This window comes from Macaca thibetana, chromosome 10, assembly GCF_024542745.1.
Source record: "Macaca thibetana thibetana isolate TM-01 chromosome 10, ASM2454274v1, whole genome shotgun sequence".
In the NCBI taxonomy this organism is placed as follows: domain Eukaryota; kingdom Metazoa; phylum Chordata; class Mammalia; order Primates; family Cercopithecidae; genus Macaca; species Macaca thibetana.
Genome location: NC_065587.1, coordinates 13,970,461 through 13,998,206, shown reverse-complemented (window position 1 = coordinate 13,998,206; position 27,746 = coordinate 13,970,461). Strand labels below are relative to the sequence as shown.

At 52.1% G+C, this 27,746-nt stretch overlaps 4 protein-coding genes across 8 annotated transcripts in view; 3 read left to right on the top strand and 1 right to left on the bottom strand.

Moving 5' to 3' along the window:
• PVALB (parvalbumin) overlaps nt 1–27,746 on the bottom strand; it is a 307,642-nt gene that overhangs the window by 112,616 nt on the left and 167,280 nt on the right. The window lies entirely within an intron of this gene.
• The window catches only part of KCTD17 (potassium channel tetramerization domain containing 17), a 357,579-nt gene that overhangs the window by 204,922 nt on the left and 124,911 nt on the right, over nt 1–27,746 (top strand). The gene's annotated exons all lie outside the window — the stretch shown is intronic.
• Nucleotides 1–27,746, top strand: part of MPST (mercaptopyruvate sulfurtransferase) — a 462,750-nt gene that overhangs the window by 343,865 nt on the left and 91,139 nt on the right. The gene's annotated exons all lie outside the window — the stretch shown is intronic.
• On the top strand, nt 178–27,737 carry CSF2RB (colony stimulating factor 2 receptor subunit beta). Of its 4 annotated transcripts, none has more exons than XM_050806179.1 (14): nt 178–465; nt 9,380–9,627; nt 10,600–10,723; nt 13,327–13,517; nt 16,755–16,912; nt 16,990–17,158; nt 17,717–17,852; nt 18,015–18,172; nt 20,119–20,258; nt 21,161–21,323; nt 22,677–22,767; nt 22,956–23,013; nt 23,887–23,990; nt 24,709–27,737. In XM_050806179.1, the coding sequence occupies exons 2-14, from the start codon at nt 9,552–9,554 to the stop codon at nt 25,832–25,834; spliced, it is 2,694 nt and encodes an 897-aa protein (XP_050662136.1). In that variant the 5' UTR covers nt 178–465; nt 9,380–9,551; the 3' UTR covers nt 25,835–27,737. The 4 variants fall into 4 exon arrangements, with proteins under 4 accessions (XP_050662136.1, XP_050662134.1, XP_050662135.1 ...); XM_050806177.1 differs by having other exon boundaries at nt 17,997–18,172; XM_050806178.1 differs by having other exon boundaries at nt 13,324–13,517.

Genomic DNA, 27,746 nt, shown 5'->3' with positions numbered 1-27,746 from the left:
TCCTTCCAGGTTTGTAGATGCTTCTGCAAAAGTAACAGACAGATGGATTTCCCAAGGCTTGGGGAAGTAACACGCAGATGATTTGCGTAAGGACACACTTTAAGAAGCAGTGGACTTGGAAGTCCAACCCAGATCTGCCTGGCTCTGGGCTCAAACCAGCTGTGGTTATTGCAGCCATTTCTACCTGCATCGCCATCGAGGAGTCAGGGAAGGCTGCATGGAGGAGGCCCTGTGTCAGCTGAGGCTTGAAGGAGGCCTAGAAGTTTGTAAGAAGATAAGGTGGAGTAGAAGGCCTTCTGGAAGTAAGAAAAGTCACGTGCACTATTAGCAAAGTAGTCCTGGGCTGGCACTGCTTCCTCTTTCTGCTTCTCTGTTTCCTGATGACGTCAACATAAATAGGAAGCGTGGGAGGCTCACTCTGCCTAGAGGCTCCAGAAGAAAGTTGGACTCTCCGACCACACAGAGGTATGTTCCGGCGTCCAGGAGCGGTGCTGAGGCAGGGTGGGGTCACTGCAGAGGGGAATGTGGGGAATCCAGGATGGAAAAGGACAGGGGGAGCCTGGGGGGCGTCCTGTGGGCAGCTGCGCCCTGGGGACTTGGAAGAGTTAGGGCTTGGCCTCTTGGGATGACCTGAGCCCAGACTCCTGGGGCAGCCAGCAGGTGGGGAGGCAGCCAGGGGTGCCAAGCTGCTTTGGTGTTGTACGATAGCTCTGGGGAGGACTCAGCCTCGCCAGTGGGATCTGGTTGGTCCTGGTGGGAAGGACACCTAGTGGGGTGGAAAGAGCTCAGGCCTGGGAGTCAGGCACCTGTGGTCTGTCTTCATTTTGTCACTAAGATGCTGGTGGTAGTGAGAGCACCCCCTGTCCACCCCGGGCTTCTGTCTCCTCATTTGTGGAATGGTGAGCATAGAGAGTCCCTGACATCTTGATGTAGAAACAGAGAGAATGCATGCGCGTGTGTTTGCCTGTGTGGGCATTTGTGTGTGTGTCTCTGTGTGTATGTGCATGTGCGGATCCCTGGGGATGCTGGAGTGCAGAGAGACTAAGAGGCAGAGGGTGAAACCTGGAAGCTTGCTGCGCTGAGGCCCAGAGCTGGGTGCGGTGTGGCTTGAGAAGCTCACTTTGAACTTGAGAGAAGCTCACTTTGAACTTAACAGAGTGAACTTAGTTCTGACACTCTGCCCTGCTTATTTGGGTTGCTGATGTGCGTTGGTGCCCAGGTGTGTGTGTTCTGTAACCAAGTATGTTGGCTGGGTAGGTAGGTATCTGGGGTGTCTGCTTTAGGGTGTGTGCAGGCGTGCGTACTGGCCCTGAGAATGAAAGGGCAGGTGTTTTACTGGGACCTTGTCAGACGGGTGCTAGTGACGAGCTGCATATGTGCAATTTTTAGTCTTCAAAAACCCTGCTGTTATATTTTTGTATAGCCAAATTCTAAATTTTTTCTATTATCTTTCCTGCTTTTTAATCATTTTATAATGAGCGAACATTTCCAATTAGCTTTTGGTCACTCTTTTCTTCATCCTGCAGTTTTATTTATATTGTTCCAGTGTACAGATATACCAACACCATAGGATAGTTCATAAACTGTAGAAGGAATGTATTTAATACTAAACAAGCAACTACGCAGAAACCTGACTTCATGAAAATCAGAATAATCTAGAAGTATGCAGTACAAGAGACAAAGTCCCCAGCAATTTCTTTTCCCAAGTTCCATAGCTTACTCTTCTCACCACATGTATTCTTCCAGAACATTTTCTTTTTTTTTTTTTTTTTTTTTTTTTTTGAGACGGAGTCTCGCTCTGTCGCCCAGGCTGGAGTGCAGTGGCTGGATCTCAGCTCACTGCAAGCTCCGCTTCCCGGGTTTACGCCATTCTCCTGCCTCAGCCTCCCGAGGAGCTGGGACTACAGGCGCCCGCCACCTCGCCCGGCTACTTTTTTGTATTTTTAGTAGAGACGGGGTTTCACCATGTTAGCCAGGATGGTCTCGATCTCCTGACCTTGTGATCCGCCCATCTCGGCCTCCCAAAGTGCTGGGATTACAGGCTTGAGCCACCGCGCCCGGCCTAGAACATTTTCTAAGCATGATACAAGCATGTAGTTTTTCTTTCCTTTTCTTTTTTTTTTTTTGTTTGTTTTTTGTTTTGTTTTGTTTTTGTGATGGAATTTTACTCTTGTCGCCCAGGCTGGAATGCAGTGGCACAATCTCGGCTCACTGCAACCTCCTCCTCCCAGGTTCAGGTGATTCTCCAGCCTCAGCCTCCTGAGTAGCTGGGATTACAGTCCCCAGCCGCCACCAGGCCTGGCTAATTTTTGTATTTTTAGTAGAGATGGGGTTTTACCATGTTGGTCAGGCTGGTCTCGAACTCCTGACCTCAGGTGTTCCACCTGTCTCAGTCACCCAAAATGCTGGGATTACAGGCTTGAGCCACTGTGCCCGGCTGGTAGTTTTTCTTTTTACAGAAATGGGATTATTTATATATTATTTTATATATATATATTATTTATATATATATATTTCTTTTTTTACTTAATATTATATTTTGGAATATTTCAAAATTTCTACAATAATACATATAGATCTAACTTGTTAAGTAATCCTAAGAAATATGTGGCATTTATTAGGATGAGTACACCACAATGCATCTAATCTCATGTTGACTGACACCTAGATTGTTTCTAATTTTTCCACGTCTATGGAACTGTTTCTATAGACTAAATTGCTAAATGCAGAATTACCATGCAAGAGGTTGTGCGTTAGAAATTTTAATAGGTATTGTCAAATCAGTCTCAAAGCAGCTGAGCTAAGCTGACATTCCCAGGTAGTGCCTAAAAGGGCCAATTTACCTTTAGAGAAATTATCAATCTTCTAATTTTTGTCCAATATTATGTACGGAAATTCTCAATGTTGCTTGATTTTTTTCTTTCCCTGATTATGGGTGAAGTTGTACATTTTCTATATGTGGATTGGCCATCTGGATTTCATTTATGATGAACGTGGAGAAATTTTTGTTCATCTCCTGTTGAATTCTCTTTTACATCTTAACTTTTGGAGTGACTCGTTTATTATGTATATTAATAATCCATTTATATATGTTGAAAATATATTCTCCCAAGTTATCACTTAGCTTTTTCTTTACCATGTTTAAGATGTCTTATGTCATATAAAAATGTTTTCATTGTTAAGGCAAACCTGTCATTACTTTTTATATGGTTTCCGGTTTTGGTGTCTTGTAAACCTCTGAGATTATCGGTGTCTTGTAAACCTCTTTTTACTTTATGATTTCTGGTTTGGTGTCTTGTAAACCTCCAAGATTACAGAAAGAGTTTTAATAATTTTACATTTTGGTTTTGACTTTCAGATTTTTAGCCTACCTCGAATTTAGAGAGGTGAATAATGTGTAAAGTAACTTTTAAAAATAATTACCATCTAATTGTCTTAACATTGCTAATTATGAGTGTGCAGTTTCTCCTCTCTTCAATGATTCGAAGTGCTCCTATTACATCCTAGGATTCTATACGTACTTTGTTATTTTCCTTATTGTTTTCTGTTCCATTTGGCTACCACTACATTCCTTATTATTTTTCCAGGGAATGGAGCAAGTCTCTCATCTCTGGTTTGTTATAATTTAGAATCAGTTCGCCGAGGCCCAGCGCAGTGGCTCATGCCTGTAATCCCAGCACTTTGGGAGGCTGAGGCAGGCAGATCCCTTGAGGTCAGGAGTTCAAGACCAGCCTGGCCAACATGGTGAAATCCCATGTCTGCTAAAAATACAAAAAATTAGCCGGGCTTGGTGGTGCACACCTGTAATCCCAGCTACTTGGGAGGCTGAAGTGGGAGAATTGCTTGAACCCAGGAGGCAAAGGTTGCACTGAGCCGAGAGCACACCACTGCACTCCAGCTGGGGCAACAAAGCGAGACTCTGTCTCAAAAAAAAAAAAAAAAAGAAAAAAGTGAGGGGTGGGGTGGTAGGCGCGGTGGCTCACGCCTGTAATCCCAGCACTTTGGGAGGCCAATGCGGACGGATCACGAGGTCAGGAGATCGAGACCATCCTGGCTAACATGGTGAAACCCCGTCTCTACTAAAAATACAAAAAATTAGCCAGGTGTAGTGGCAGGTGCCTGTAGTCCCAGCTACTCGGGAGGCTGAGGCAGGAGAATGGCATGAACCTGGGAGGCGGAGCTTGCAGTGAACCTAGATGGAGCCACTGCACTCCAGCCTGGGCGACAGAGCAAGACTCCATCTCAAAAAAAAAAAAAAAAGAAAATCAGTTTGCCAAGTCCATTAAGTATCTTTTTGGAATTTTCATGTTGATTGCATTGAATTTAGAGATTATCTGAGGGACATTGGCCACTGGAAGTAAAGACAATAGTGAGAGCCTCTTATGTGAGGCTTTTACGGGAGGACACTAACGTGCCCCCTTGGCTCTGACATCGCCTTTGGTTTCTGGCAGACATTCAGTGATGCCAACGTTTCCTCCACTGCCTCGTTTGCCAGGGTTTGTTTGTTCATTTAACCAGAAAAGTCTTGTTTATTATTAAATATTTAGGAGCACCTTTCAAGATCAGCTTATCCTTTTTCCCTTTTAATCTGTTCATCTGTTTGTTTGAATCATAAGTAGATTTCTCGAGCGTTCTCCTTCAATGTATGGAGCACCCTCTACTTGGCCATGATGTCTTCTCCTTTTAAAAGTCTTTGTCAGGTTGACCTATGAAATTGTTTGTTTCTGGAGTGAATTTGTATTTTGCTTTTTTCCCCCTAGTTTTTATTCCTACCATTCAGTTTCTTCATAAGCCTGGGAATGTTTTATGTGTGTGTTTATTTTAAGTAAGAAGGTGTTTGGTTTTTCTCTTCTCTTTTCTCTCTCTTCCTTTCTCTGTCCCTCCCACCCCTTCTCTGTCATCCTCCTGTCCCCATGCTTACTCTGCATTCTTAGTGATTTTTAATCTTTACATTTTTAAGGATTTCAAATGTATTGAACTTATATTTTCTGGGTTGGGCACGGTGGTTCACGCTTGTAATCCCAGCACTTTGGGAGGCCAAGGTGGGCAGATCACTTGAGGCCAGGAGTTTGAGAACAGCCTGGCCAACATGGTGAAAACCGGTCTCTACTAAAGATACAAAAAGTAGCCAGGCATGGTGGTGCATGCCTGTAGTCCCAGCTACTCAGGAGGCTAAGTCACAAGAATCGCTTGAACCCAGGAGGCAGAGATTGCAGTGAGCCAAGATCATGCCATTGCACTCCAGCCTGGGTGATGGAGTGAGATTCTGTCTCAAAAAATATATACATATTTTTTTAAAGAAACCCTATTTGCTACCAGCATTTGGGTTTATTTAGCACATATATGCTCTTCCAAAACAAGAGGAGATCTTTAGCAAGTTTTCAGTTCTCCTCCACTCTCCACCCCAGCCTCACAGCCAACTCCCATGTTAAAATCATCTGAGTTTTGGTTCAGTATTCTTCTTTACTTATCTATAAGTGTTACTGGTTTCTTTGCCTCAGTGTTTCAGCCTTTCTTGGATTTTTTTTCCTGAAATATAACCTGGAGTAATTTTTTTCAGAAAAGATTTGAAAAACTTTCTTTGTCCTTACATATCCAAAATTTTTTGTGTCCTTTAAATGTCAAAGAAAACTTGGCATTTTGTGATTCTAGGTTTAAGCATGATTTTCCCTTGGTATTTTCAAGACATCTATTTAAAGTTCAGAGTCTCTCATGTGAAATCTCTAGCCAATCTGACCCTTGTCGCATTCAAAGTATCCTATTTGTTTTCTTCTGGAAGCATTTCTAGGATTATCCTCATATTCTTGCAAGATGGAAAGTTTACCAGTGAGAACTGGGTTTGGCTCTATTAAAAGGAATCTTGAGAGTTAACTCTGATCTCTGTCCCCTACTATAAAATCCCATTGTAGTAGTCCCTGCCCCTTGAATACAGATTCCTTACTGTCTTTAAAAAATATTTCACAAAGGAATCTTGTTCTTTATTGAGTGGCCTGTTGTCTTCTTGAAAGCCCTGGGAAGCTTTCCCCATTTGCTGTTGTATCTGTTTGGTTGCACATGGAAAATCCCTAAGCAATGGTGGCTTGACAACATAGAAGTTTCTTTTTCCCAGCATATAAAAGAGGCCCAGGGGTAGCAGTTTCAGGCTAGTATGGTTGCTCCAGAGTGAGAGTGGGAATCCAACTTCCTCTCTTTCTGTTGCATCATCTTCACATATGACTTCCATCCTCAAGGTAACCTCATGGTCTAAAATAGCTGCTGAAGCTCCAGCTATCACCTCCAAGTTGCAGGCTGGAAGAAGGAAGAAAGACAGAGGGACAAAAATGAACCTCTCCCACCTGAGTCAACTGCCATCGAGCAGCCTTTTTTGGAAGACATACACAATGTTTCCACTCTCACCTCCTTGGATCACATTTAGTCACTTGACGGCACCTAGCAGCAAGGGAGTAGAGGAAATAAAAACTTTTATTCTGTGTAGCAGTCAACTCAGCTGAAACCTTGGTTTCTGCTGCCAGGAGGAAAGGGACACGGTCTTCCACTGTCTTTCAGACTAGGTGGCTGACACTGTCTGCCATACCTGTTCTTAATTCTCTCCACCCCCTGCTTCCGGATGCTGGAATTTTTGAATTTCTTTCCCAGGTCTAAACTTTTCTCTAAGATTTTTCATCTTCTTGATTATTTGCTCTATTTTATACATCTATCTTTTTCATTTGTGGTAACCCTTCTGTGGTTTGGCCCGTTATTGATAGTTTGTTGGGGTTTTTTTGTTTGTTTTTTTGAGAGAGAGTCTCAGGCTGGAGTGCCATGGCAGCTGTCTCAGCTCACTGCAACCTCCGCCTCCCAGGTTCAAGCAATTCTCCTGCCCCAGTCTCCAGAATAGTTGGGATTACAGGCGTGTGCCACCATGGCCAGCCATATATATATAACTATAAATATTATATTTTTAGTAGAGACAGGGTTTCACCATGTTGGCCAGGCTGGTCTCAAACTCCTGACCTCAAGTGATCTGCCCGCCTCGGCCTCCCAAAGTGCTGGGATTACAGGCATGAGCCACCGCGCCCAGCCTTTGACTGATTTTTTTTTTAATTATGGATCTCACATCTTCAAATTCCAAGAACTCTGTTCTTTGCATAGAAGTGCCTTCTTTTAAATGGCTATGATTTCTCAAATCTCCCCGAGGATGCTGATTTAGATGTCTTAATGTACTCTTTTATTTTTGCTGTTTCTGTGCCTGTCTGTAGAAGCGTCTGCTGGGTTAGTGTATGTCAGAATAGATGTGCGCTGTTTGGAGATTTGGGAAATGGAATCACTATTGGCATAGAGGTCAGGGACAGAGTCTAGAGGTAACTCACCGTGGGCTTGAATCCCAACCTGTTCCTTACCAACCATGTGACTGTCGACCAATTATATAACATCCCACCTGTTTTCTCATCTACAAAGTGGAGATTCTAGTGGTAACCTATACATGGACGTATTCATATCCGTGAAGCCTTTTGAATAATGCCTGGCTCAAGGAAAACACTGCAATATTGTCAGCCACTATCATGCATTCTCTCTGTATATGTGAATGTTGTTTGTACTCTTTAATGATATTGATTTGTTTTCACCTTTTACACTAACCTGTGGTCCATAATTCTAGTTGCTATGGTCTATATGTTTAAGTGCTCCTAACTTGATGTTGCAACCTAATCCCCAATGTGAGAATATCTGGTGGTAGTGCCTGTGGCACCCTATAGAATACCCCAGCAGGTTCCCTTGCTCCTTCCGCCATGTGAGATTACAGGGAGAAGACTGTGAGGAACAGGCCCTCACCAGATATCGAATCTTGAACTTCCCAGCCTCCAGAACTATGAGAAATAAACTTTGTTACTTGTAAGCCACTCCGTCTATGGTATGTTGTTAGAGTAGCCCTAAGGGATGAGTACGTCGGTGCAAAGATTTTCTGTTTGCACTCTGTCCTTTGCTTTTATGGTTCTGTCAGTTTCATAAATTACAGAAGATTTCACTTTTATGTATTTCTGCCAGCCTTTGTCTCTGTGATGTCTCTCCTATGCTTTTAAGCTTAAAGAGTTCAAAGGCATTCACTTCTCTGGTTTGCAGGTTTCATAGGATGTAACATTTTACATTGAAATTTGTAATTAACTTGTTATTTGGGGGAATGGTGTGAAATGGGGTTTTAGATAGGCATTTTTATGTTGTTATTCAATGATTTTAGCATTTTTTTAAAATTGAATATTTCATCACTTCACATTGATTCCTGATTCCTCCTTCATCATGTATTAGTACATTCTGGGGTCAAATAGAGTTTGTTTCCAGCCAGCATGTCCACTGATAGATTCTGTGTGTGTGTATGTGCGTCTGTGCATGTATCTGTATGTATGTGTGTATGTCTGTGTGTAGATGGTATATGCGAGTGTGTATATGTGTATGTGTGTGTGTTGTGCATGTGTGTGTATGTGTGTGCCTCTGTGTGTGAATTTGTGTGTATATGTGTAAATGTGTGTGCATGTTTGTGTGCATATGTGTATATATGTGTGTATACATGTATGTATCTGTGTTGTTCACATGTGTGTATGTGTGTCTGTGTCTCTCTGTGTGTGTTTGTGTGTATGTGTGTGTGCATGTTTGCGTGTGTATATGCATGTCTATTGTATGTATCTGTGTGTGTGTCTGTGTATGTGTGTGTGTCTGTGTCTGCGTTTGTGTGTATATGTGTGGGTATGTGTGTGCACATGTTTTGTGTGTATGTGTATATATGTATGTATCTGTGTGTGCCTGTGTGTGTGTTGTGCATGTGTGTGCCTGTGTGTGCGCGTGTGTGTGTGTGTGTTCGCGTGGGCATCTTGAGTGAAGCTTCCAGCAATCTTCCAGAAGAAACGGAGCCACAGTTGTCTGTTCTGCTCTCTTGGGTACTTCCCAGACCAGTGAACTGAAAGGGAGGAAACCCCCGGCCTCCGAGGAGAAAAGGGAACTGGCAAGCAGAGGGTGGGGGGATGACGGTAAATGGAGCAGGGGTGGGGAGAGCACAGGCCCTGTGGAAGCGAGGACATGTGTGTGTACGTGTGTTCATGTCCAGGGGATGACACCGTGGCATCCAACAGCCGTGGACCAGCAGCCCACGGGGAGCTTAGTAGGAGTCAAATCCCAGGCCCCCCTCTCGGCTGCTCTGCTGTCTAGCACATTGTGCAGTGGTAGTGTCCGTGACCCAAGTGGGGGCCCAGCGCCTCAGGCCATGCAGCACATGTCCATTGCCTTCATGTTGCAGGACACTGAGGGGTCACGCGTGAGGGCCACTTCTCTGGGTTGTCCCCACAACATGGGTGGTGTCCCTGGGACACGTGGAAGGGGAGGGGCAGCTCACTGCTGATATCTCCTTCTGCAGGCCTGGAGGAGGCAGAGGCCGGGAGGGAGAGGTCCCAAGAACCTGTGAAATGGATCTGGCCTGGCTCCCAGCTGGGCAGGAACACAGGACTTCAGGACACTGAGGACCCTGCCACGCCCATGGCCAGCACCCACCAGTGCTGGCACCTGCCTGTCCAGAGCTGACCAGGGAGATGGCGCTGGCCCAGAGGCTGCTCTCCATGGCCCTGCTGGCCCTGTGCTGGGGGCACAGCCTGCCAGGGGCAGAAGGTGAGTTCCGTGGCTCCCACCCCCTTCCCTGTCCCCCTCCTCACTGCTGCATCCTGGGGGAGGGCCGCAGCCTACCCCCAGGACCCTGCCCACCAGCCCTCCTCCTGCTCCTCTCCCTCCGTCTCTCCCCCTGGCCTCCCCTGGGCCTCCCTCGCTTCCCTCCTCCTGCACATTCCTGCTCATCCTGTCCTGGAAAGTCCAGCTGAGCGTGTCCGGCTTCCTGGCCCACATTTCTCAGCACGGCACTCCTGGCCCCCAGCCTCCAGGATGGCTGCTCTGGCCGTTTCCCCGTCCCTCCTTCCCCAGCAGACACTCTCTGCGCCTCAGGGGTTCCCACCTCCGGGACTTTGCTCCTGCAGGGCCTCGGCCGGGGTTCTCTCCCTGCTTCAGCCGCTAGCACCCTCCTTGTGCCTGAAGGCCATGCTGGGATGCTCCTGGGTTCTTGAGGTGAAATGGCCCCTCCCAAGGGCTCCCAGACTCCCAAGGGCTTCTGTGACAATGCTGGAACCACAGTCCCCTTAACAACTATCAGGCTCCCGAGGCTGGGGACTAGAAAGCAGGGGGGAGGGCACAGGTGGGACTCTGCCACACTGCATCCCAGGGCTGAGTGTGTGCCCCCTCCCAGGCTGCACAATGGGTTCAGGGGCCAGGCCTGTGCCTGACGCATGTCCCTGTCCTGAAGGTGGGGGAGGGGACCGTGCCCAGGAACAGCACACAGCAGAGCCCCAGAAAGTGTGCTGAGAACCAACAGAATATTGCGCTTCTGTCGGGAGAGGAGGGTCTGCAACCAGGAGCCCCCCCATCGGGCAGACCCCCTTCCCAACTCAGGGCACCTCTGCCTGGCCACCTGGTGCCTCTGCAGGGACCTGGGAGACCCCTCCCCCGAGCTGGGCATCCCAGAGCAGCTGGAGGTGATGGTGACAAGGGTCCCCACAGGAAAGAGAGGTGACCCCCTCCTACTCCTCTTGTTAGAAACCATCCCGCTGCGGACCCTACGCTGCTACAATGACTACACCAGCCACATCACCTGCAGGTGGGCGGACACCCAGGATGCCCAGCGGCTTGTCAACGTGACCCTCAGTCGCCGGGTGAATGAGTGAGTGACGCTGGGTGCAGGGTCCACGGGCAGGGGCTACGATGTCCCCTGTGCCTGGCGTGGGACGGTGGTGTAGAGAGGGACCTGTCAGGTCAGCCTCAGGGTGGAGGTGGACAGAGGACAGAGGAGAAGGGAGGCCCACCTGGGAGCTCCTGCCCTGCCAGACACCTGCCAGGCCGGGCGCTGCCGTCTGACCTGGGGTTTCTGTGGAGTGCCTTCTACACTCACGTTGTTGATGATGGTGCTGGTGACAATGGTGACAATCTTCTCTTATTTTGTCACAATTTAACACAATTGCCCCACATGTCCTGTCTTAGTTCCTCCTCACCGTGAGGTGGGCAGGGCCAGGCCACGATGCCCCAACTCTGCCACTGCCTGCCTGTTCAGAGCAGAGCAGGGCAATGATGCTGGCCTGGGAGCTGGCCTGGGAGTTCACAGATGGGGAAACTGAGGCCCTGGAGGTGAAGTGCCAGCCCTGGCCACAAGGTAGAGAGTGGCAGAACAGGCCGTGTGAACGTGTCTGGGAGGGGGCTCTGCGCTCTCCCAGGGTCCCCCCTCTGCATATGGGCTGCCACCTCTCCCACCCGAGCTCTCCTGGGCATGCACCACACGGGAAGGAGACCAGCATCGCTCTGGGGTGTTGGCCAGGATCTAAATCAGCCTTAAATGAAATAATTAAACAGCTGGAACCAGAGAGGCAGGTGACAACCCATTGGAGGTCACCCCCGCATTGGGGGGTGGGACCGGCTCTGCCACTCCCCACCCCTCCACCGCCTTCAGTTCTCCTGGGCACCTCTGTTGGACCTTCTCCATTCTCCCCAACGACCATCCTGCCCCTTCCCGTGACCTGCTTTCTGCTGCACAACAGGGGACCAGGGAGAAGCTCCCTGCCCACCCCACACTCACATTCCCCACTGCCCACCGCCGGGGTGTGGGCCTGGACCGGGGCTCCTATCTAAGGCCTAAGACCTAATGCTGTCTGGTCCTGTTGCTCGGGAACATCACGGTCCCCAAGTCCCCACTCTGCCCTGTGCCACCCACTGTACCCTCTCTCAGGATCTTTCCCAATCGCCTTGCAAACCTCAGGAGTGCAGCGCCTGGGCATCTCCTGACCTGGCAACCCTGCGGCCCCTCTTTCTCTGCTTCCTTTGACAGCAGCATTCCCGACAGAGTTGTCCACACTCACCACATCCAGTTTCTTTCCAGCCGTTTCCTCCTGGGCCCACTCCCCTAGGATGCTGCCCCCACCAGGCCACCCAAACTGCTCTGGTCCAAGTCAGCAAATGCCCCGGGGAGCAGGATCTCATGGTGGAGCCTCTGCCTTCTTCCTACTTGACCAGGGGCAACCCCTGACAAGGAGGACCGCCGCGGCCTCCCAGCAGTTCCTCCTGCACCTGGCTCTGCCCACAGCTCACCCAGCGCCCCCGGGGCCCTGCCCACCCTCCTCTTTCTCCTTGTCTGCAGCCTCTTGGTTCTCTCGGCTGCCAAGGGTGAGACACCCAGGCCCAGTGTATGGGTCTCCTCTCTGCTGTATCCACTCTGCGGAGACCCCCTTAGGTCCCAGGGGCATCTCCCAAAGGTGACCTCAAGCCCACACTTCCCCTAAGCTCCAGGCCTCCAGGCTCACTAGCTTCTCCACCTGTCACTTAAACAACAGGCATCTCCGACTCCAGATGTCCTCAGCCAAAGTCCTGCTCTCACCTGAGCTGCATTGCTGCCTCTGTCTTTCCCCATCTCCCTTTCTAAATGGGAGCTCCTAGTGGCTCAAGCTAAACAACAGGGAGGATTTTGTTTTAAGTCTCTTTTGCCACCATTCCTTCCTGACTGCTATATCCCTCCACCAGCAAATGCTGCCAACCTTATCTCAAGCAAAGCGTGAATCTCACCCACACCAGCCTGACCACCCTGGTGCACGCCACCTCCTGTCACCTGGATATTCCAGAAGCCTCCTAACAGGGCCCCCTGCTTCCAACGTTGCCACATTCCCACCTCAGTCTATTCACAACTGAGGACGCTCAGGAATCCTTTCAAAGCATTCATCAAAATCTACAACACCTTTGCTCAGAACTGTTTCCCACTCACTCGCAGTGAGATCCAATCCCATCACGTTGATGGGTGGGTCTCCTAGACCTCCCTGTCACATGCTCCACTCCCCACACACTGGTTTGAGGCCAAACCACGCAACACATCAAACAAAGCCCCAGGGTCTCTGCACATGCTGTTCCCGTTTCCTGAATTCCTCACAATTTGCACAGTCCCTCCCTCAATGCCTTTCACATTCTGCCCCCAGGTCACCTCCTTAGAGAGGCCTGCTTGTCCCATATTTCAAATTGCCTCCCCAGCCCAGCCCTTACTCCCTCCTCACCTGCTGCTTGCTTTATTTATCCACATGAAGTTCTCTCCACTGCTCACGCTACATACTCTTTTCCATGCGGGTCCCCTTCTCCCAGGATGGCAGCTCTGGGGGCAGGATTTGTGTGTGTTTTGTCACTGCCTGGCCCCTGATTCTGGACAGAGCCAGGCACGTGGTGAGCACTCAGTGAACCTTTGATGAGTGAGTGATCCCCATACACCCTGGGCTAAGCCATGTCCTCTCCCAGCAGGGACCCTCCAGAGCCAGTGTCCTGTGACCTCAGTGAAGACATGCCCTGGTCAGCCTGCCCCTATCCCCGCTGCGTGCCCAGGAGATGTGTCATTCCTTACCAGAGTTTTGTCGTCACGGACGTTGACTACTACTCATTCCAACCAGACAGGCCTCTGGGCACCCAGCTCACCGTCACTCTGACCCAGCATGGTGAGGGGCTGGGGACCCTGCCCGGGGCTTGGTTTCCTGTGTGGACAGGGGGGCCCCGGGGGTGGCCCAGGGAGTCTTCAAGGCAGGAGACTGTGGCTTGGGGTTGGGTGAGGGTATCTTGAGGGATGAGGGTGTGGTCTGGTTACGTGGAGGCTTCAGAGCAGGGACTGTATGAGGGGCCCCTGACAAAGGCTTCTCCTATGCCCCTGGCTGCTACCACCTCCCACTAAGCCATGGGCTTCCAGCACTGCAGGCTTCCCTTGAAGAAAACCGTTCTCACCACTCACTTAGAAGCCTACCCAGTTAGAAAACTCTGTCCGCTTAATTGTTTCATCTCATCTCTGAAGCAACCCGTTTCCTGGATGTGGCCCTTGAGGCCCAGGAGGTCAGATGCCTCCTCTGAAGTCCCCCCGCTGAGTAGTAATGACAGAGATGGGTCAGCCTTCCCAGGGGCTTCCTGCATGGTAGACAGGGAGCTTCTCTCCTCCCTGCCCTGGAGGAGGGACCCCGGTGTGGGCTGCAATCCCACAGTGGTCCATGAAGCCATCTGTGGTCTAGGGTGGGGTAGATGATCATTTTATATAGTTAAGTTTTATTTGCCTCTACATTAGAAAGAAATATAACCCGCAATTCGAAGTCCTGGATTCAAGGAAATGGTTGCTTAGAGTGAAGCTAAACCTAAAAAGGGACATGTTTCATGAAAGTTTTCGTTGACGTGGCAAAAACCCATGCTGGTGGCAGGCTGGTAGGAGGAACTGCAGGCTGTCATTGCAGTCTCAGAACCACGGCACGCTTGGTGCTGTTACTGGTGTCTTTGGCTGCTGCTGAAACAGAGACAGAGGGAGGTGACTAGTCCAGGGCCTCTCTGCTGCTGCTGGCAGAGCTGAGATCCAGATCCAGCGCAGGATGGTCTGGGTCCTTGGTCCTAACCACCAGCCCACCTGGTGCTCTTTGCATGGGTCACACGGAAGGGGCTCTGACCATGGCTTCCTGCCCCTTTTGGTCACAGCATCATAAAGCCACGGCCAGAGGAGGGGATGGGTTAGGCCACCAGGAATCCATCAGAAGCAATGTTTCCACACATGGGTTTGATGGACACGAGAGTCCCTTCCTTCCTGAGAGCAGCTCAGGGTGCCCAGGCTGGAGGGAGGAGAAACGCTGTATGTCGTCCACCGTAAGAACTTACTGACAGCGGCGGGTGGGTGCCTCATGCAGGGGATAAAGCACAGTGTCCCTGGGAGATCAGCACAGGCTTCCCAGAAGGAAGAGCTTTGCAACTCAGATCTGAAGGGTGGACAGGAGAGGAGGGCAGGAGGAGCCTCTCTGGCAGGGTAACAGCTGTGCAGAGGCTGGGGGATCGGAAGGGCACGGGTGGCTGGGGAACCTGCTGACCACTGTGTCCAGGGAGCATCAACTTCAAAGGTTGGGCAGTGGTGGGAAGAAGCAGGAGACACAGGCAGGGATCTGGCCCTGGAGAGGCTTCTGTCTCCTGCAGTCTCAGGGTAGAGGGGACCCTCTAGGCATGGAGAGCACTGAGGGGAAATGCCATGATCAGATGTGGATGTGAGAATGCTGGGGACAGGGGACTTACAGGGTAGATTGGAGGAGCAGGAGTGGGAAAGAAGTTGAAGCTCAGGATGTGATGTGACCTCAAGCACTCATTCCTAGAAATGACGAGGACACAGCTGGCTAGGAGATGGGGGCATGAGGGCATGCAAATCATAGTTTGGATACACACACAATTCATTCATTCAACCCTCTTTCCTTGAGCACCTACATATACCAACAAAGCCGTCAACAAACCAGCCAGCAACCCTGCCCTTGGAGCTTACAGCCCGGAAACCAGGAAGGTTTCTAGGGCGAGGGAGACAACTTAGATATAGGGAGAGAAGTGTGGCCGTTGGCCTCCTGGAGGCTGTGTTGAGCAGTGAGGTAGGGTCCAGCCTAATGCAGACTAGCAATGAATCAAGGAAGCTGGGGGCACTGGGCAGGTGACAGGCCTGCCTCTGATCTGCTCTGAGGCTCCATGTTTGGAGACCTTGGACATTTCACTTCCTCTATGAGTTTCTCCATCTGTGACATGAGCTGGTGGACTAAACCTCTTGAGCTGGTTGAGCAGGTTTCTGATGGGGCTGCCAGTCTGTGCAGTTTGTGGCAGCTTCCAAGAGGGCTCTGCCAGGAAGGACTCCCCCTCCATGACAGCCTCGGGGGCTGGGAGTGCAATGACCCATGAGGGACGCTGGTCCTGGCTGTGGGTGGGGAGGGGCGGCTCCCCTGCTGTGTGTCTGCCGTTCTGGGCGGATGATTCCTGACACGCTGTAACACACCACAGCCCATGTCCAGCAGAGAGCACTTACATCCTATGTGTCAGGGTACTTTTGTTTAAAAGTCATCCCTCAGCAAGCAGACACAGAAATGCCAGAAACCAGGTGCCATGTCTTCATTCTGCATGTTCTTGAACAACCCAGAGTTCCCAGGAGATGGGTGCTTGCCTTGTGGCTGCAAGGATTTCATGAGAAGCCCCAAGGTTGCCTACGCATATCCGTTCATTCATTCACTCGTTCACCTTGCCCTGTAATTCACTAAGCAGCCACATCTCAGCCTGGAGGTAGGGAAGGGGGTCAGGACCAACCCCACCCACCCCCATCTCCTCACCCCTTAGGGGAGGCAGACACAGAAACACAGGAAGCCCTCGGCTGTGGTTAGACCCCAGTGGAGGGAATTCCACTGAGCTATGGTGGCAATGAGAGAAAGAATAAGGGATTCTGCCTGGAGATGCGGCTCCGAGGACGTTCCTAGAGCCAGAGGCATTTGCCCCGGGCATTGACAGCAGGAGGGACCCTGGGCAGGAGGAAGGGAGCTTGGATGGCAGGAGGGGGAGGCCTCTGAACCGCAGGCCCCTCTGCTGGCAGGAGCCACCCAGGCCGCAGCATGGGCAGTGGGGAGCCTCAGGACAGAGGAGGCTCCAATGAGAGTTTCCTTGCCAGCGCCTTTTATGGAGCTCGGTTCACATGGGCGTTGCAATCAGCACGGCTTTCCATTGCTTTCATGTTGAAACACTACAGTTTTGCAGATGAAGGGCTGAGGCCCACAGAGGAAATGGGTCTTGCTCAAGGTCCCTTAGCTGCTGGGGGCAGGGGTGGCCTGGAAGCCCCTGTGTCCACACAAAAGGCCACGCAGGCCCTGACTGCCCCCCAGCAGTCCAGCCCTTAGGTGCCCTTCACTTCCCCCCGCCAGTCCAGCCTCCTGCGCCCAAGGACCTGCAGATCAACACCGACCAGGACCACTTCCTGCTGACCTGGAGTGTGGCCCCTGGGAGTCCCCAGAGCCACTGGTTGTCCCTGGGGGATCTGGAGTCTGAGGTGGTCTACAAGCGGCTCCAGGATTCTTGGGAGGTAGGAACCACGGCCGCTCTGCCCAGCCCAAAGGGATGGGCGGTACCCCTCCTTCAGCACCCACTGTCTTCTGACAGGATGCAGCCACCCTCCTCTCCAACGCCTCCCAGGCCACCCTGGGGCCAGAGCACCTCATGCCCAGCAGCACCTATGTGGCCCGAGTGCGGACCCGCCTGGCCTCAGGCTCTCGGCTCTCGGGACGTCCCAGCGAGTGGAGCCCAGAGGTTCGCTGGGACTCCCAGCCAGGTAATGGAGCCAGAGCTCAGGAAATGCCCCGTGGTGGGAGGGTGGGCTCATCAGGAGCTCCTGGCACAGCAGGGTTCCTGGGCTCCACCTGGGGGCTTCCCAGAGCTCCTGCTGCCATCTTTCCAGGAGCCTTCCTGGGCCGTCCCACCTCTACTGTGATTGCTGCCCAGTAGGACTCTGCCTCTGTTCACTTTGGGCTTCCCGGTTCCTGCATGCTCTCTGCCACTGGCAATTACAATAATAACAACAATAGCGCTATTAGCAGCCGTGTGTTACTGGAGGCTACAGGATGTGCAGGGCTTACCCACGTTTTTCTGTTCAATCCCCAAACACTGAAACTTAGATACTATTTCCACTCTCTGAGAGGGTGTGCAGGTGCACAGAACTCTCTCTCTCGGAGCTGTTGGACACCCAGCTGGCAGGTTCAGGCTGAAGTTTCAGTCCTGGTCTTTTGACCCCAGAGCTCGTGACCTCTGTGATGAATCACACGGAGGGCACCTACCGAGAACGATGGGAGGGATGAAGGAGGGAGTGCATGAGGACCTGTCTCCCTCCCAGGGGACAAGGCCCAGCCCCAGAACCTGCAGTGCTTCTTTGACGGGGCCGCCGTGCTCAGCTGCTCCTGGGAGGTGAGGCAGGAGGTGGCCAGCTCAATCTCCTTTGGCCTCTTCTACAAGCCCAGCCCAGATGCAGGGTAAGCATCCTTTTCCTCCGTCCCCTCCCCTCCTCTTGGCCTTGCTCTCTCCATGCTTCCTCCTGTCCCTGGGGCCCCAGCAGAAGCCACAGCCCACCCCAAGCTCTCCTCCCTCCCGTGTGCCCTCCCTCCCCCTGCCCTCAGCTCTGCTGTGCTCCTCAGGGAGGAAGAGTGCTCCCCAGTGCTGAGGGAGGGGCTCGGCAGCCTCTACACCAGGCACCACTGCCAGATTCCCGTGCCCGACCCCGGGACCCACGGCCAATACATCGTCTCCGTTCAGCCAAGGAGGGCAGAGAAACGCATAAAGAGCTCAGAAAACAGTGAGTTTGCTCCCAGCCCGCTGTGGGGATGGTCTGGGGACTAGCACACCCTCATTGTGTAACCCAGATCAGCTCAGGGTTCCTCCTGGCCAAGTCTTCATGTTTGTCACTTTCAAAGAGATGCAGTCCAGTGACCGAAAGTGAACAGAGAAGCAATGAAACCACGATGGCAGTGGCCGAAAACAGGAGCAGATCTTTTAAACCTCTGATCTCTTGTCCTTTTCTTCTGCTTCCCTCTCCTATCCTGCAGCTCTCCAAATCTCCACCGCTAGCCACACCCTCCTGGTCCTGTCACCAAAACCCTCCCTTTCATTCCTCGTTGGATTTTCCTCTTTCTGATTTCCGAAGTTCCCCGCCGACTGATATTCTTCCTTTAATGTAATTGATCTATGATGTACTTTTCAGCTGGGGCCTGTGGTGCGCACAGATAGTGTTGATCCTTGGAGTTTAATATGCTTCATTTCTGTGATGTAACGAAGACCCCAGTGCAGTGGAACCTCTCACATTGTTTCAGGATGACCAAGTTCTTCCATCCAGTCTTTAGCACGTGTGAAGGGCAGAGGCCAATTTGTCTTAGTTACCTGGGTTTGAATCTATCATTAACTCTCTTGGGATCCTCACTGGAAAAAGGAATTCTGATTGTTCAAACGCACAGGATATATTAAGGGCCTCATATAATGCCTGGCACATAAGAGGCCTCAACAAATTACAGGCATTCATATTATGTTTATACTGTGAAGGCATCGAGGTTATAAGCATTCTCTTTTTTCTTTTGGGTAGACTGAAGCTCAGAGAGGTTGAGTGACTTACTTAAAGTTGCACAGCTGTTAGTAGGCAGATCAAGATTAGAGTTCAGAACTTCTGACTCCCTACCCAGTTTCTGCTTTCTTTACCCTTTGCCTCTTTCAACTTGTGAGTCTGCCAGCCAGGTGGGAGGTGCTGTCTGCAAAGGGCTTCCCCTTTCTCTTTGGCCACTATCTCGTTGGGGAGAGGCCTCACCTAGATGTTGTTGAAGGCCTGCTACAGCTGCTGTATTGGGGATTTTCTGGTGATGAGAACGTGTGAATGGTCCTGGCCTTCAGCCATCTCCCTACAACACCTCTGCGAGTGTCAGACAAGAGAGCCCATCACACTGGTGGGGTCGCAATCTTTGTTCTACCACTGCTTACCTGCCTTTCCTCAGGGCAAGTTACTTAATGGTTCTGTGACTCACTTTCCCTGTCTGTGAAAAGTGAAGATTAATAGTACCCACCACATAGGGCTGTTAGAATTGAGTGGAATAATTCATGTTGAATAATATGTATAACATTGCCTAAAACATAGTCAGGCTGGGCACAGTGGCTCATACTTGTATTCCCAGCACTTTGGGAGGCCAAGGCAGGTGGATCACAAGAGGTCAGGAGTTCAAGACCAGCCTGACCAACATGGCGAAACCCCATCTGCACTGAAAATACAAAAAGTAGCTGGGCGTGGTGGCAGGTGCCTGTAATCCCAGCTACTTGGGAGACTGAAGCAGGAGAATCGCTTGAATCCAGGAGGCAGAGGTTGCAGTGAGCCAAGGTTGCACCACTGCACTCCAGCCTGGGTAACAGAGTGAGACTCTGTCTCAAAAAAAAAAAAAAAAAAAAAAAAATAGCCGGTTGCCTAGAATAGAACCAACTAATAGTGGTTTTATTTTTATTGCCAAAAAAAAAAAAAAAAAAAAATAGGAGTGATGCAAGCACTGGGCCACATCGCTACAAAACAAGTGTGTCTCAGCATCTCCCAAGAGGATACCACTCAGGTCAAAACATGATATAGTGAAGTGGGGATGAAAAGGATGAACCATGGACAGAACCTGGGGTCTTGTGCCAGTGGAGACAGCCCCAGTGTCTAGCATGAGACACGGGGAATGTTCTGTTGGAGGGTGGGTGTGATGACTCTCTTAACAGTGTCCTTCCCTCCAGTCCAGATGGCCCCTCCATCCCTCAACGTGACCAGGGATGGAGACAGCTACAGTCTGCGCTGGGAAACAATGAAAATGCAATACGAACACATAGACCACACATTTGAGATCCAGTACACGAAAGACACGGCCACGTGGAAGGTGAGGCCCTTTGCCCAGGGAGGGGAGAAACACTGGGGAGGGTGAGAGAGGAGAAAGCAACCAGAGGTCTTCCAACTGCAAGGTGTTGGGCCCTTGGCAGGTGACCAGTGAGAGGTAGCCACGGGGACGTGGTGATCACTAGGCTATGTGGTTAGCAGGTCACTGTTCCATCTCTTGGTGAAGTAACTGAGGTGCAGAAAAGTGGCGTGGCTTGGCCAACACGAATAGCTGACCCTGAGTTCCCAGGGAACAGAGGACCCTCTGGGCAGGGAGGGGTTGAAAGGGCACTGGGAAGAAGGTTTTCAAAAGTCATGAAAGTTTGGGGTTATTTCCTCAGAGGAATCTCGTCTGGACACACATGGAGGCTCAGACAGAGCTGCTTTCTGATGAGTCGGGGGTGCGCCCAGGCCAGGGCTCAGTCCCCTGCTTCCAGAGCCTGGAACAGAAACCACAGAACCAACCCCAGACCTTCAGACTAGAAATGGGGCAGCTGAGGCTAGGAGGGAGGTGGGCCAGTGGTGGAGCCAGGAGCGGGCCTGGGGTCCTGAACTCCCATTGTCAGGGTCCAGAGTCCAGTCAGCCTGCACTGCATTCCTGGAAAGGCCATAATGTGAGTGTGCTGAGAAGGCTCAAAAGATGGTGGGACAGGTGGTTTCAGGGTTCCGGGCCTCAGTGTTGTCAGTGTCAGGGCCTGCATTGAGAGGCGGAGTCCCCGGTGCCATCCGAAGTGCTTTCCCTGGGTGGGACCTTAGGGAGGATCCACGGTGGTGAGAGAGAAGCCGCAGCGGGCCTGGGGCATGGCAGAAGCTGGGAGCCAGCGAAGCTGAGGGTCTAGGTGGGAGGGATTTGCAGCCGCTCCCACAGGCACCGGGCCAGGCCTCACCCTCAGCGCCAACCCACAGGACAGCAAGACTGAGACCCTCCAGAACGCCCACAGCATGGCCCTGCCAGCCCTGGAGCCCTCCACCAGATACTGGGCCAGAGTGAGGGTCAGGACCTCCCGCACCGGCTACAATGGAACCTGGAGCGACTGGAGTGAGGTGTGCTCCTGGGACACCGAGTCGGGTAGGTGAAGGCTGGAGTCCAGAGCTTCTGGCCAGGACCAGCTCATAGTTTCTCACTGCCATATAATCCTCAATGCAATAGCTGTAGTAGACCTGCAACAACTTGTTGGTGAGCCCTCTCCCCAATTAGATGGTGGCCAAATAGAAAGGGAAGGCCTTTGCAGACAGCACCTCCCACCTGGTCGGCAGACCCGCAAGTTGAAAGAGGCAAAGGGTAAAGCAGGGAGAAACTGGACGTGGAGTCAGAAGTTCTCCATCCACTCTTCATGAGACAGCGCAGCTGGGCAGAGAGTGCAGGCTGTGTGGGCACAGATTTGGGGCTCCAGACCCCACCCCATTCAGGCCTCCTTCCCTCCCTTGGGCCACTAGTCATTGGAAAGTGACACCTGGTGTGCAATACAGACTGCAAGTGAGGACTTGAGGGAGCAGAGGAGAGCAGGTCTCATGATCACTCCTCCTTTAAACAGGGACTTAGGCCTCTGTTAATATGGCCCTTGATTTCTTAGCTTTTGGGACTACCAAGTTTTTGTGGTTGCTCCGCCAGAGTTTCCTGTTACCATGGAAGCAAGAAAATCTAGAGCCGCAGACTGGGTCCTTGGATTGCAAGATTTTGCTGTGATTCCTTCATCTTCCCACCTCCCTGCACTTGCCTCGTGCACTGACCCCTCACCTTTCACCATAGTGACCACCAGGGGACTCCTGTAGAACAAGACAAGTCCAAGGGGTCGTTTCAGAGGGAGTAAGGATACAGGAGATATTGGGAGCAACCCAAGTGCACAGTCAGGCTTGGTAGTGGCAGGGGCCCAGGAAGAGGGCCACAACCAGGCAGAAACGAGGCCGGACCAATGGGCCCAAGGGAGGACCAAGAGGGGAGTCCTGAGGAACCTGGTCTGGGAGCTCAGGGCTGGGCAGCAGGAGGGATCAGGGGCCTCCAGAGGGGCCTTTGCACCTGCTGGTGTCTCTGCCAGCATGCCTTTCCCCATCTCCACCTCTCTAATCCTTCCTATTACTAGAGGCCCAGCTAATATGCCACCTCCTTCAGGAAGTCCCCTGTGATTGCCATGAACTGTGTGGTACTTGCCCTCCCTGTAGCACCTTCTGTGCTGTAGATCCTGGAAAGGATCTGACCCTCCGGTGTCCTCTCAGCACTTTGAACACGGTGGGGGTTCAGACCAATGCCCTTCTCAGCATGGATCTGGCCTCTCTCTGCTAATCCTCCAAAGCAGTAAGTTCCAGAGCCCTAGGCCTGCACAGAGCAGGCTCTCAGGGAATACTGCGCCAACCCCACTCCCTGCCCTGAGGTCGATTTCCCTCCCCGATGCTGACACTCCTCTTCCTCCCCCGCTGCTGGAAGTGCTGCCCATGTGGGTGCTGGCTCTCGTTGTGATCTTCCTCACCATCGCTGTGCTCTTGGCCCTCCGCTTCTGTGGCATCTACGGGTACAGGTGAGGGGACTCTGTGGGGCTGGAGGTGGTAGCCGAGACCCCAGAGGGCACCAGGGAATCCCACCCAGCTCCCTCCAGGTCCTGCTCTGCCACTCACTTCCTGGGCCTCAGTTTCCCCTCTGGACACGAGCATGGGAGCAACTGGCCCTGAGTTCTCTGATGGCTGTCACCTCCCTGGTGTCTTCCAGGCTGCGTAGAAAGTGGGAGGAGAGGATCCCCAACCCCAGCAAGAGCCACCTGTTCCAGGTAGGAACTGGCTGCGAGGGGTGGGGTGGGGGCTTCTCTGTTCCTGCCTTTCTTGTCTCTGTCCCCACCTCCTTCCCTTCCAGTGGGTTTTGGGTGGTAGGGCTGGAGGGGGGCTTTGGGAGCTTTGGGACCGGGGCCAGCACTTGGAAATTCATTCCTGGGATTCCCTGCAGTGCCCATGCCTGGCCCTGCCTGCCAGAGCTCCGCATGGAGCCCAGTGGACAGAACTGAGTGTGGGGCTGCCCGGGACAGGGTGGGCTCACGGCGGGGGGGTCCTGCTACCAGGATGGATGGGGTGTCAGGAGGCAGAAGGGCTCCCCAAGGACAAGACACCTGGGCTGAGCTGTGAGGGTCCGAGTGGTGCCAGGTAGCAAAAGTTGCTCAGGCTCAGGGCATCTCAGGCTTAGGGCATCTTGAGGGTGGAGACGGAAACCTTTCAGGAAGGGAGCTGAGGGCATGGGACAGGAGGCTGGGGGCCATGGCGGGAGGCTGAGGTGACCATGGGGAAGACACCAGCATGTGGGTGATGGGAGCCCTTTAGTCAGGCAGGCAGGGCCAGCTTTGCCTGTGGAGGGATCTCTCTTGGCTGGTGTGGAGGAGAAATGTGGGCGAGCATGGAGACAGGCACTCCAGGTTAGGAAAATCACAGGAAAAGGACCCTGTCCTCAGGTATCAGGGACATGCGGGAAGTCCCAGCCCCTATCTGGGCCTCACTTTGCTGGTGTCAAAAGGCCATGGCCAGTCCTGAAGAAGTGGAGATGCTTCTCTTGTCTGGGGGCTCCTTGAATCCCCCTGCACCCCCATCCCCCTCTGCCTTGCCCCCACCTCGGGGGCCTCCTGATGCCCACAGGCACAAATATCCCTCCCTTGCAGAACGGGAGTGCAGAGCTTTGGACCCCAGGCAGCATGATGGCCTTCACCAGCGGGAGCCCCCTACACCAGGGGCCGTGGGACAACCGCTTCCCTGAGCTGGAGGGGTGAGTGTCTGGGCTCATGGATCACTCCTGACCTCTGGGGAGCATACAGGGAGCTGACCCCATTGTGCAAAGTGGGACTCAGGTGAGGTTGTTTGTGGCTTACTGTGAAGGGATCCAAGGGGACAGGTTTGCACTAAAGCAGGAGGCACCTGGGGTGGATGTGAGGAAGAACTTCACCTTTCCAGGCTAGGGAGGGCCAGACAAAGGAAGTGACCAGAAGCGAAAGAGGGAAACAGATGGCCTTCCCCTCCCCTGTTGGCTCAGAGGTGTCACTGCAGAGGCCTCACGGGGTAGCTGGGTCTGTAAACTCCCGGGAACTCAGCGCCTGAGCCGGCAGCTCACCACCGACTCGGCAGGGAGAAGGGGGTGGCATGGTTGATAGAATGGTGGAAGGGTGGCCCAGTGCACAGGCTGGGCATGAGCCTGGTGCTGAAGGAGGATGGACTTTAAGGTCAAAAGGGAGAGGGCTCCAGCCTTGCGGAGGAAGACCTTGAGCTCAGCACGGAAGATGGAGTTCCCGAGCCACAGACAGACTGAATTCATGTCCCGTGTTCTTCTCTGGGGCCCCTGCTCCCTCAGCCCTGCCCCGCTCAGGTTCTCACTGTGAGCTCTGGGGGACATCAGGGCTTCCAGAGAACCATCTCCACCCCACCTTGTGCCTGAGCCGAATCATCTGCCCAGGGTGGTCCCAACTCTTTGGCCCATGTTCTTCCCACAGGGTGTTCCCTGTAGGATTCGGGGACAGCGAGGTGTCACCTCTCACCATAGAGGACCTCAGGCATGTCTGTGATCCACCATCTGGGCCTGACACGACTCCAGCTGCCTCCGATCTGCCCACAGAGCAGCCCCCCAGCCCCCAGCCAGGCCCGCCTGCCTCCTCCCACTCGCCTGAGAAGCAGGTTTCCAGCTTTGACTTCAATGGGCCCTACCTGGGGCCGCCCCACAGCCGCTCCCTGCCTGACATCCTGGGCCAGCCAGAGCCCCCACAGGCGTGTGGGAGCCAGAAGTCCCCACCTCCGGGGTCCCTGGAGTACCTGTGTCTGCCTGCTGGGGGGCAGGTGCAGCTGGTCCCTCTGGCCCAGGCGATGGGACATGGCCAGGCCATGGACGTGGAGAGGAGGCCGAGCCAGGGGGCTGCAGGGAGTTCCTCCCTGGAGTCCGAGGGAGACCCTGCCTCTCCTGCTCTTGGGCCAAGGGTGGGAGGACAGGACCCAAAGGACAGCCCTGTGGCTATACCCGCGAGCTCTGGGGTTCCTGAGGACCCTGGAGTGGCCTCTGGTTACGTCTCCTCTGCAGACCTGGTACTCCCCCCACACTCAGGGGCCTCGGCTCTCTCCCTGGTTCCCTCTCCGGGCATCCCCTCAGACCAGACCCCCAGCTTCTGTCCTGGGCTGGCCAGTGGACCCCCTGGAGCCCCAGGCCCTGTGAAGTCAGGGTTTGAGGGCTATGTGGAGCTCCCTCCAACTGAGGACCAGTCCCCCAAGTCCCCAGTGAACAATCTTGTCCCCCCTGAGGTCAGAAGCCCTGTCCTGAATCCAGGGGAACGCCGGGCAGATGTGTCCCCAACATCCCCACAGCCCGAGGGCCTCCTTGTCCTGCAGCAGGTGGGCGACTATTGCTTCCTCCCCGGCCTGGGCCCCGGCCCTCTCTCACCACGGAGTAAACCCTCTTCCCCGGGACCCTGTCCTGAGATCAGGGATCTAGACCAGGCTTGTCAAGTCAAGAAGCCCCCAGGCCAGGCTGTGCCCCAGGTGCCCGTCATTCAGCTGTTCAAAGTCCTGAAGCAGCAGGACTACCTGTCTCTGTCCCCTTGGGAGGTCAACAAGCCTGGGGAGGTGTGTTGAGACCCTCAGACCTAGACAGGCAAGGGGACGGAGAGGGCTTACCTTCCCTCCCGCCTGACCTTCCTCAGTCATTTCTGCAAAGCCAAGGGGCAGCCTCCTGTCGAGGTAGCTGGAGGCCTGGGAAAGGAGTTAGCCTTGCTCCAGACCCCTTGACCTTCGGCAAATCACTTCTCTCCCTGCGCTCACACACACACACACACACACACACGTACGTGCACACATTTTTCCCCTCAAGTTAACTTATTTGTAGGTTCTGAATTATTAGAACTTTCTAGACATACTCATTCCATCTCCCCCTCATTTTTTTAAATCAGGTTTCCTTGCTTTTGCCATTTTTCTTCCTTCTTTTTCCACTGATTTATTATGAGAGTGAGGCTGAGGTCTGAGCAGAGCCTTGTCAGACTGAGACGCGTCTGGTTGTGTTTAGGATTTGTGTGGGCTGCCTGTCCCCGGCAGATGCTGATGCACATGACATGATTCTCATCTGGGTGCAGAGGCGGGAGGTGGGCACAGTTGGGGTTAGGGCTTGGAAGAGTGGCACAGGATTGGGCACGCTCAGTGAGACTCAGGGAATTCAGACTAGCCTCGATTGTCATTCTGAGAAATGGGCATGGTAAAGCGGGGGGCGGGGTGCAAGGGATGTACATGAGAGACTGAGAGCTTCTGGGGAGCCCTGCTGGTGATGTCTGTGGGACCTCCAGTCCCCTGAGACCCCATGTCATGTAGAGAAGTTAACGGCCCAAGTGATGGGCAGGCTGGTGGGACCTGGGGAACATCAGGAGAGGAGTCCAGAACCCACGTCTACTGCAGAAAAGTCGGGGGAAACTGCCTAACAAAGAAAATACCCCAAAGGCATATATGCTTTAGGGCCTTTGGTCCAAATGGCCCAGGTGGCCACTCTTCCAGATAGACCAGGCAACTCTCACTCCCACCGGCCACAGATGAGGGGCTGCTGGTCAATGCCTGGTACTACACCAAGGATTACATTTCTTTTAAATCTTGGCCTTTCAGATACATGAAAAATAATGGCATTAAATTGCTTTAATTTGCATTATTTTTGTTATCCAGTTTGCACATTTTTTATAGGCATCTTAGGCATTGATGGGTAGTTTTTAACTGGGCCAAGCCCATTAAGGTTTTTCTTCTGTTGGGTGCTATCATTTTCTGATTAAGTTTTTTCAACTATTAACATATGGTCTTTCATGGATGATGGAGTGTTTTCCCCCCAAATCTGTAGTTTGTCTTATAATGTTGTATTTGAGGTTTTATGGTGTACAAATGTGAATGCTTCTGTAATGTCAAACAGATCCCTAGTAAACTCCTTCTTCACTTTTACTGTCAAATTTACAAAGGTCTTCCCACTGCAAAGCAGCGTTTGTCCTAATTTATATAATTTTTTCTGGTTCATTTTGTGTTTCCAACTTTTCATGTAAAATTTTAATTATTTTTGAATGTATAGATGTGAGATGGAGGTGCCTTTTGGTATTGAAATTCTTTTTCCATGTATCTGAAGTGTTACTTTTGTGATATAGGAAGTCCTTGTATATGTACTTCATCGGCCCCTAGGCTTCCTATTTTGTTACCTCGTTCTCTCTATGGCATCCACCATTTTGATTGTTCTACTTGTATATGTTTTCATAAGTGGTTAAGCAAGTGTTCTCGTTACTTTTGCTCTTAAATCCCTGTTCATTACAGCAATGTTGGTGGTCAAAGAAAATGACAAACAACTTGAATGTTCAATGGTCCTGAAATTCATGACAACATTTTAGTACAAGTAGAATCCTCTGTTCATAATGAACAAGATGAACCAATGTGGATTAGAAAGAAGTCCGAGATATTAATTCCAAAATATCCAGACACCGTTAAAGGGGAAAAGTTGCAATAAAGTATCTGTAACATAAAACAAAGTGAA

Coding starts and splice junctions, on each gene's coding strand:
- CSF2RB (XM_050806176.1), top strand. CDS start 9,552: ATGGCGCTGGCCCAGAGGCTGCTCTCCATGGCCCTGCTGGCCCTGTGC. Junction 13,518..16,754: donor CGTCACTCTGACCCAGCATG/GTGAGGGGCTGG, acceptor TCCCCCCGCCAG/TCCAGCCTCCTGCGCCCAAG. Junction 23,014..23,886: donor GCAAGAGCCACCTGTTCCAG/GTAGGAACTGGC, acceptor CCTCCCTTGCAG/AACGGGAGTGCAGAGCTTTG.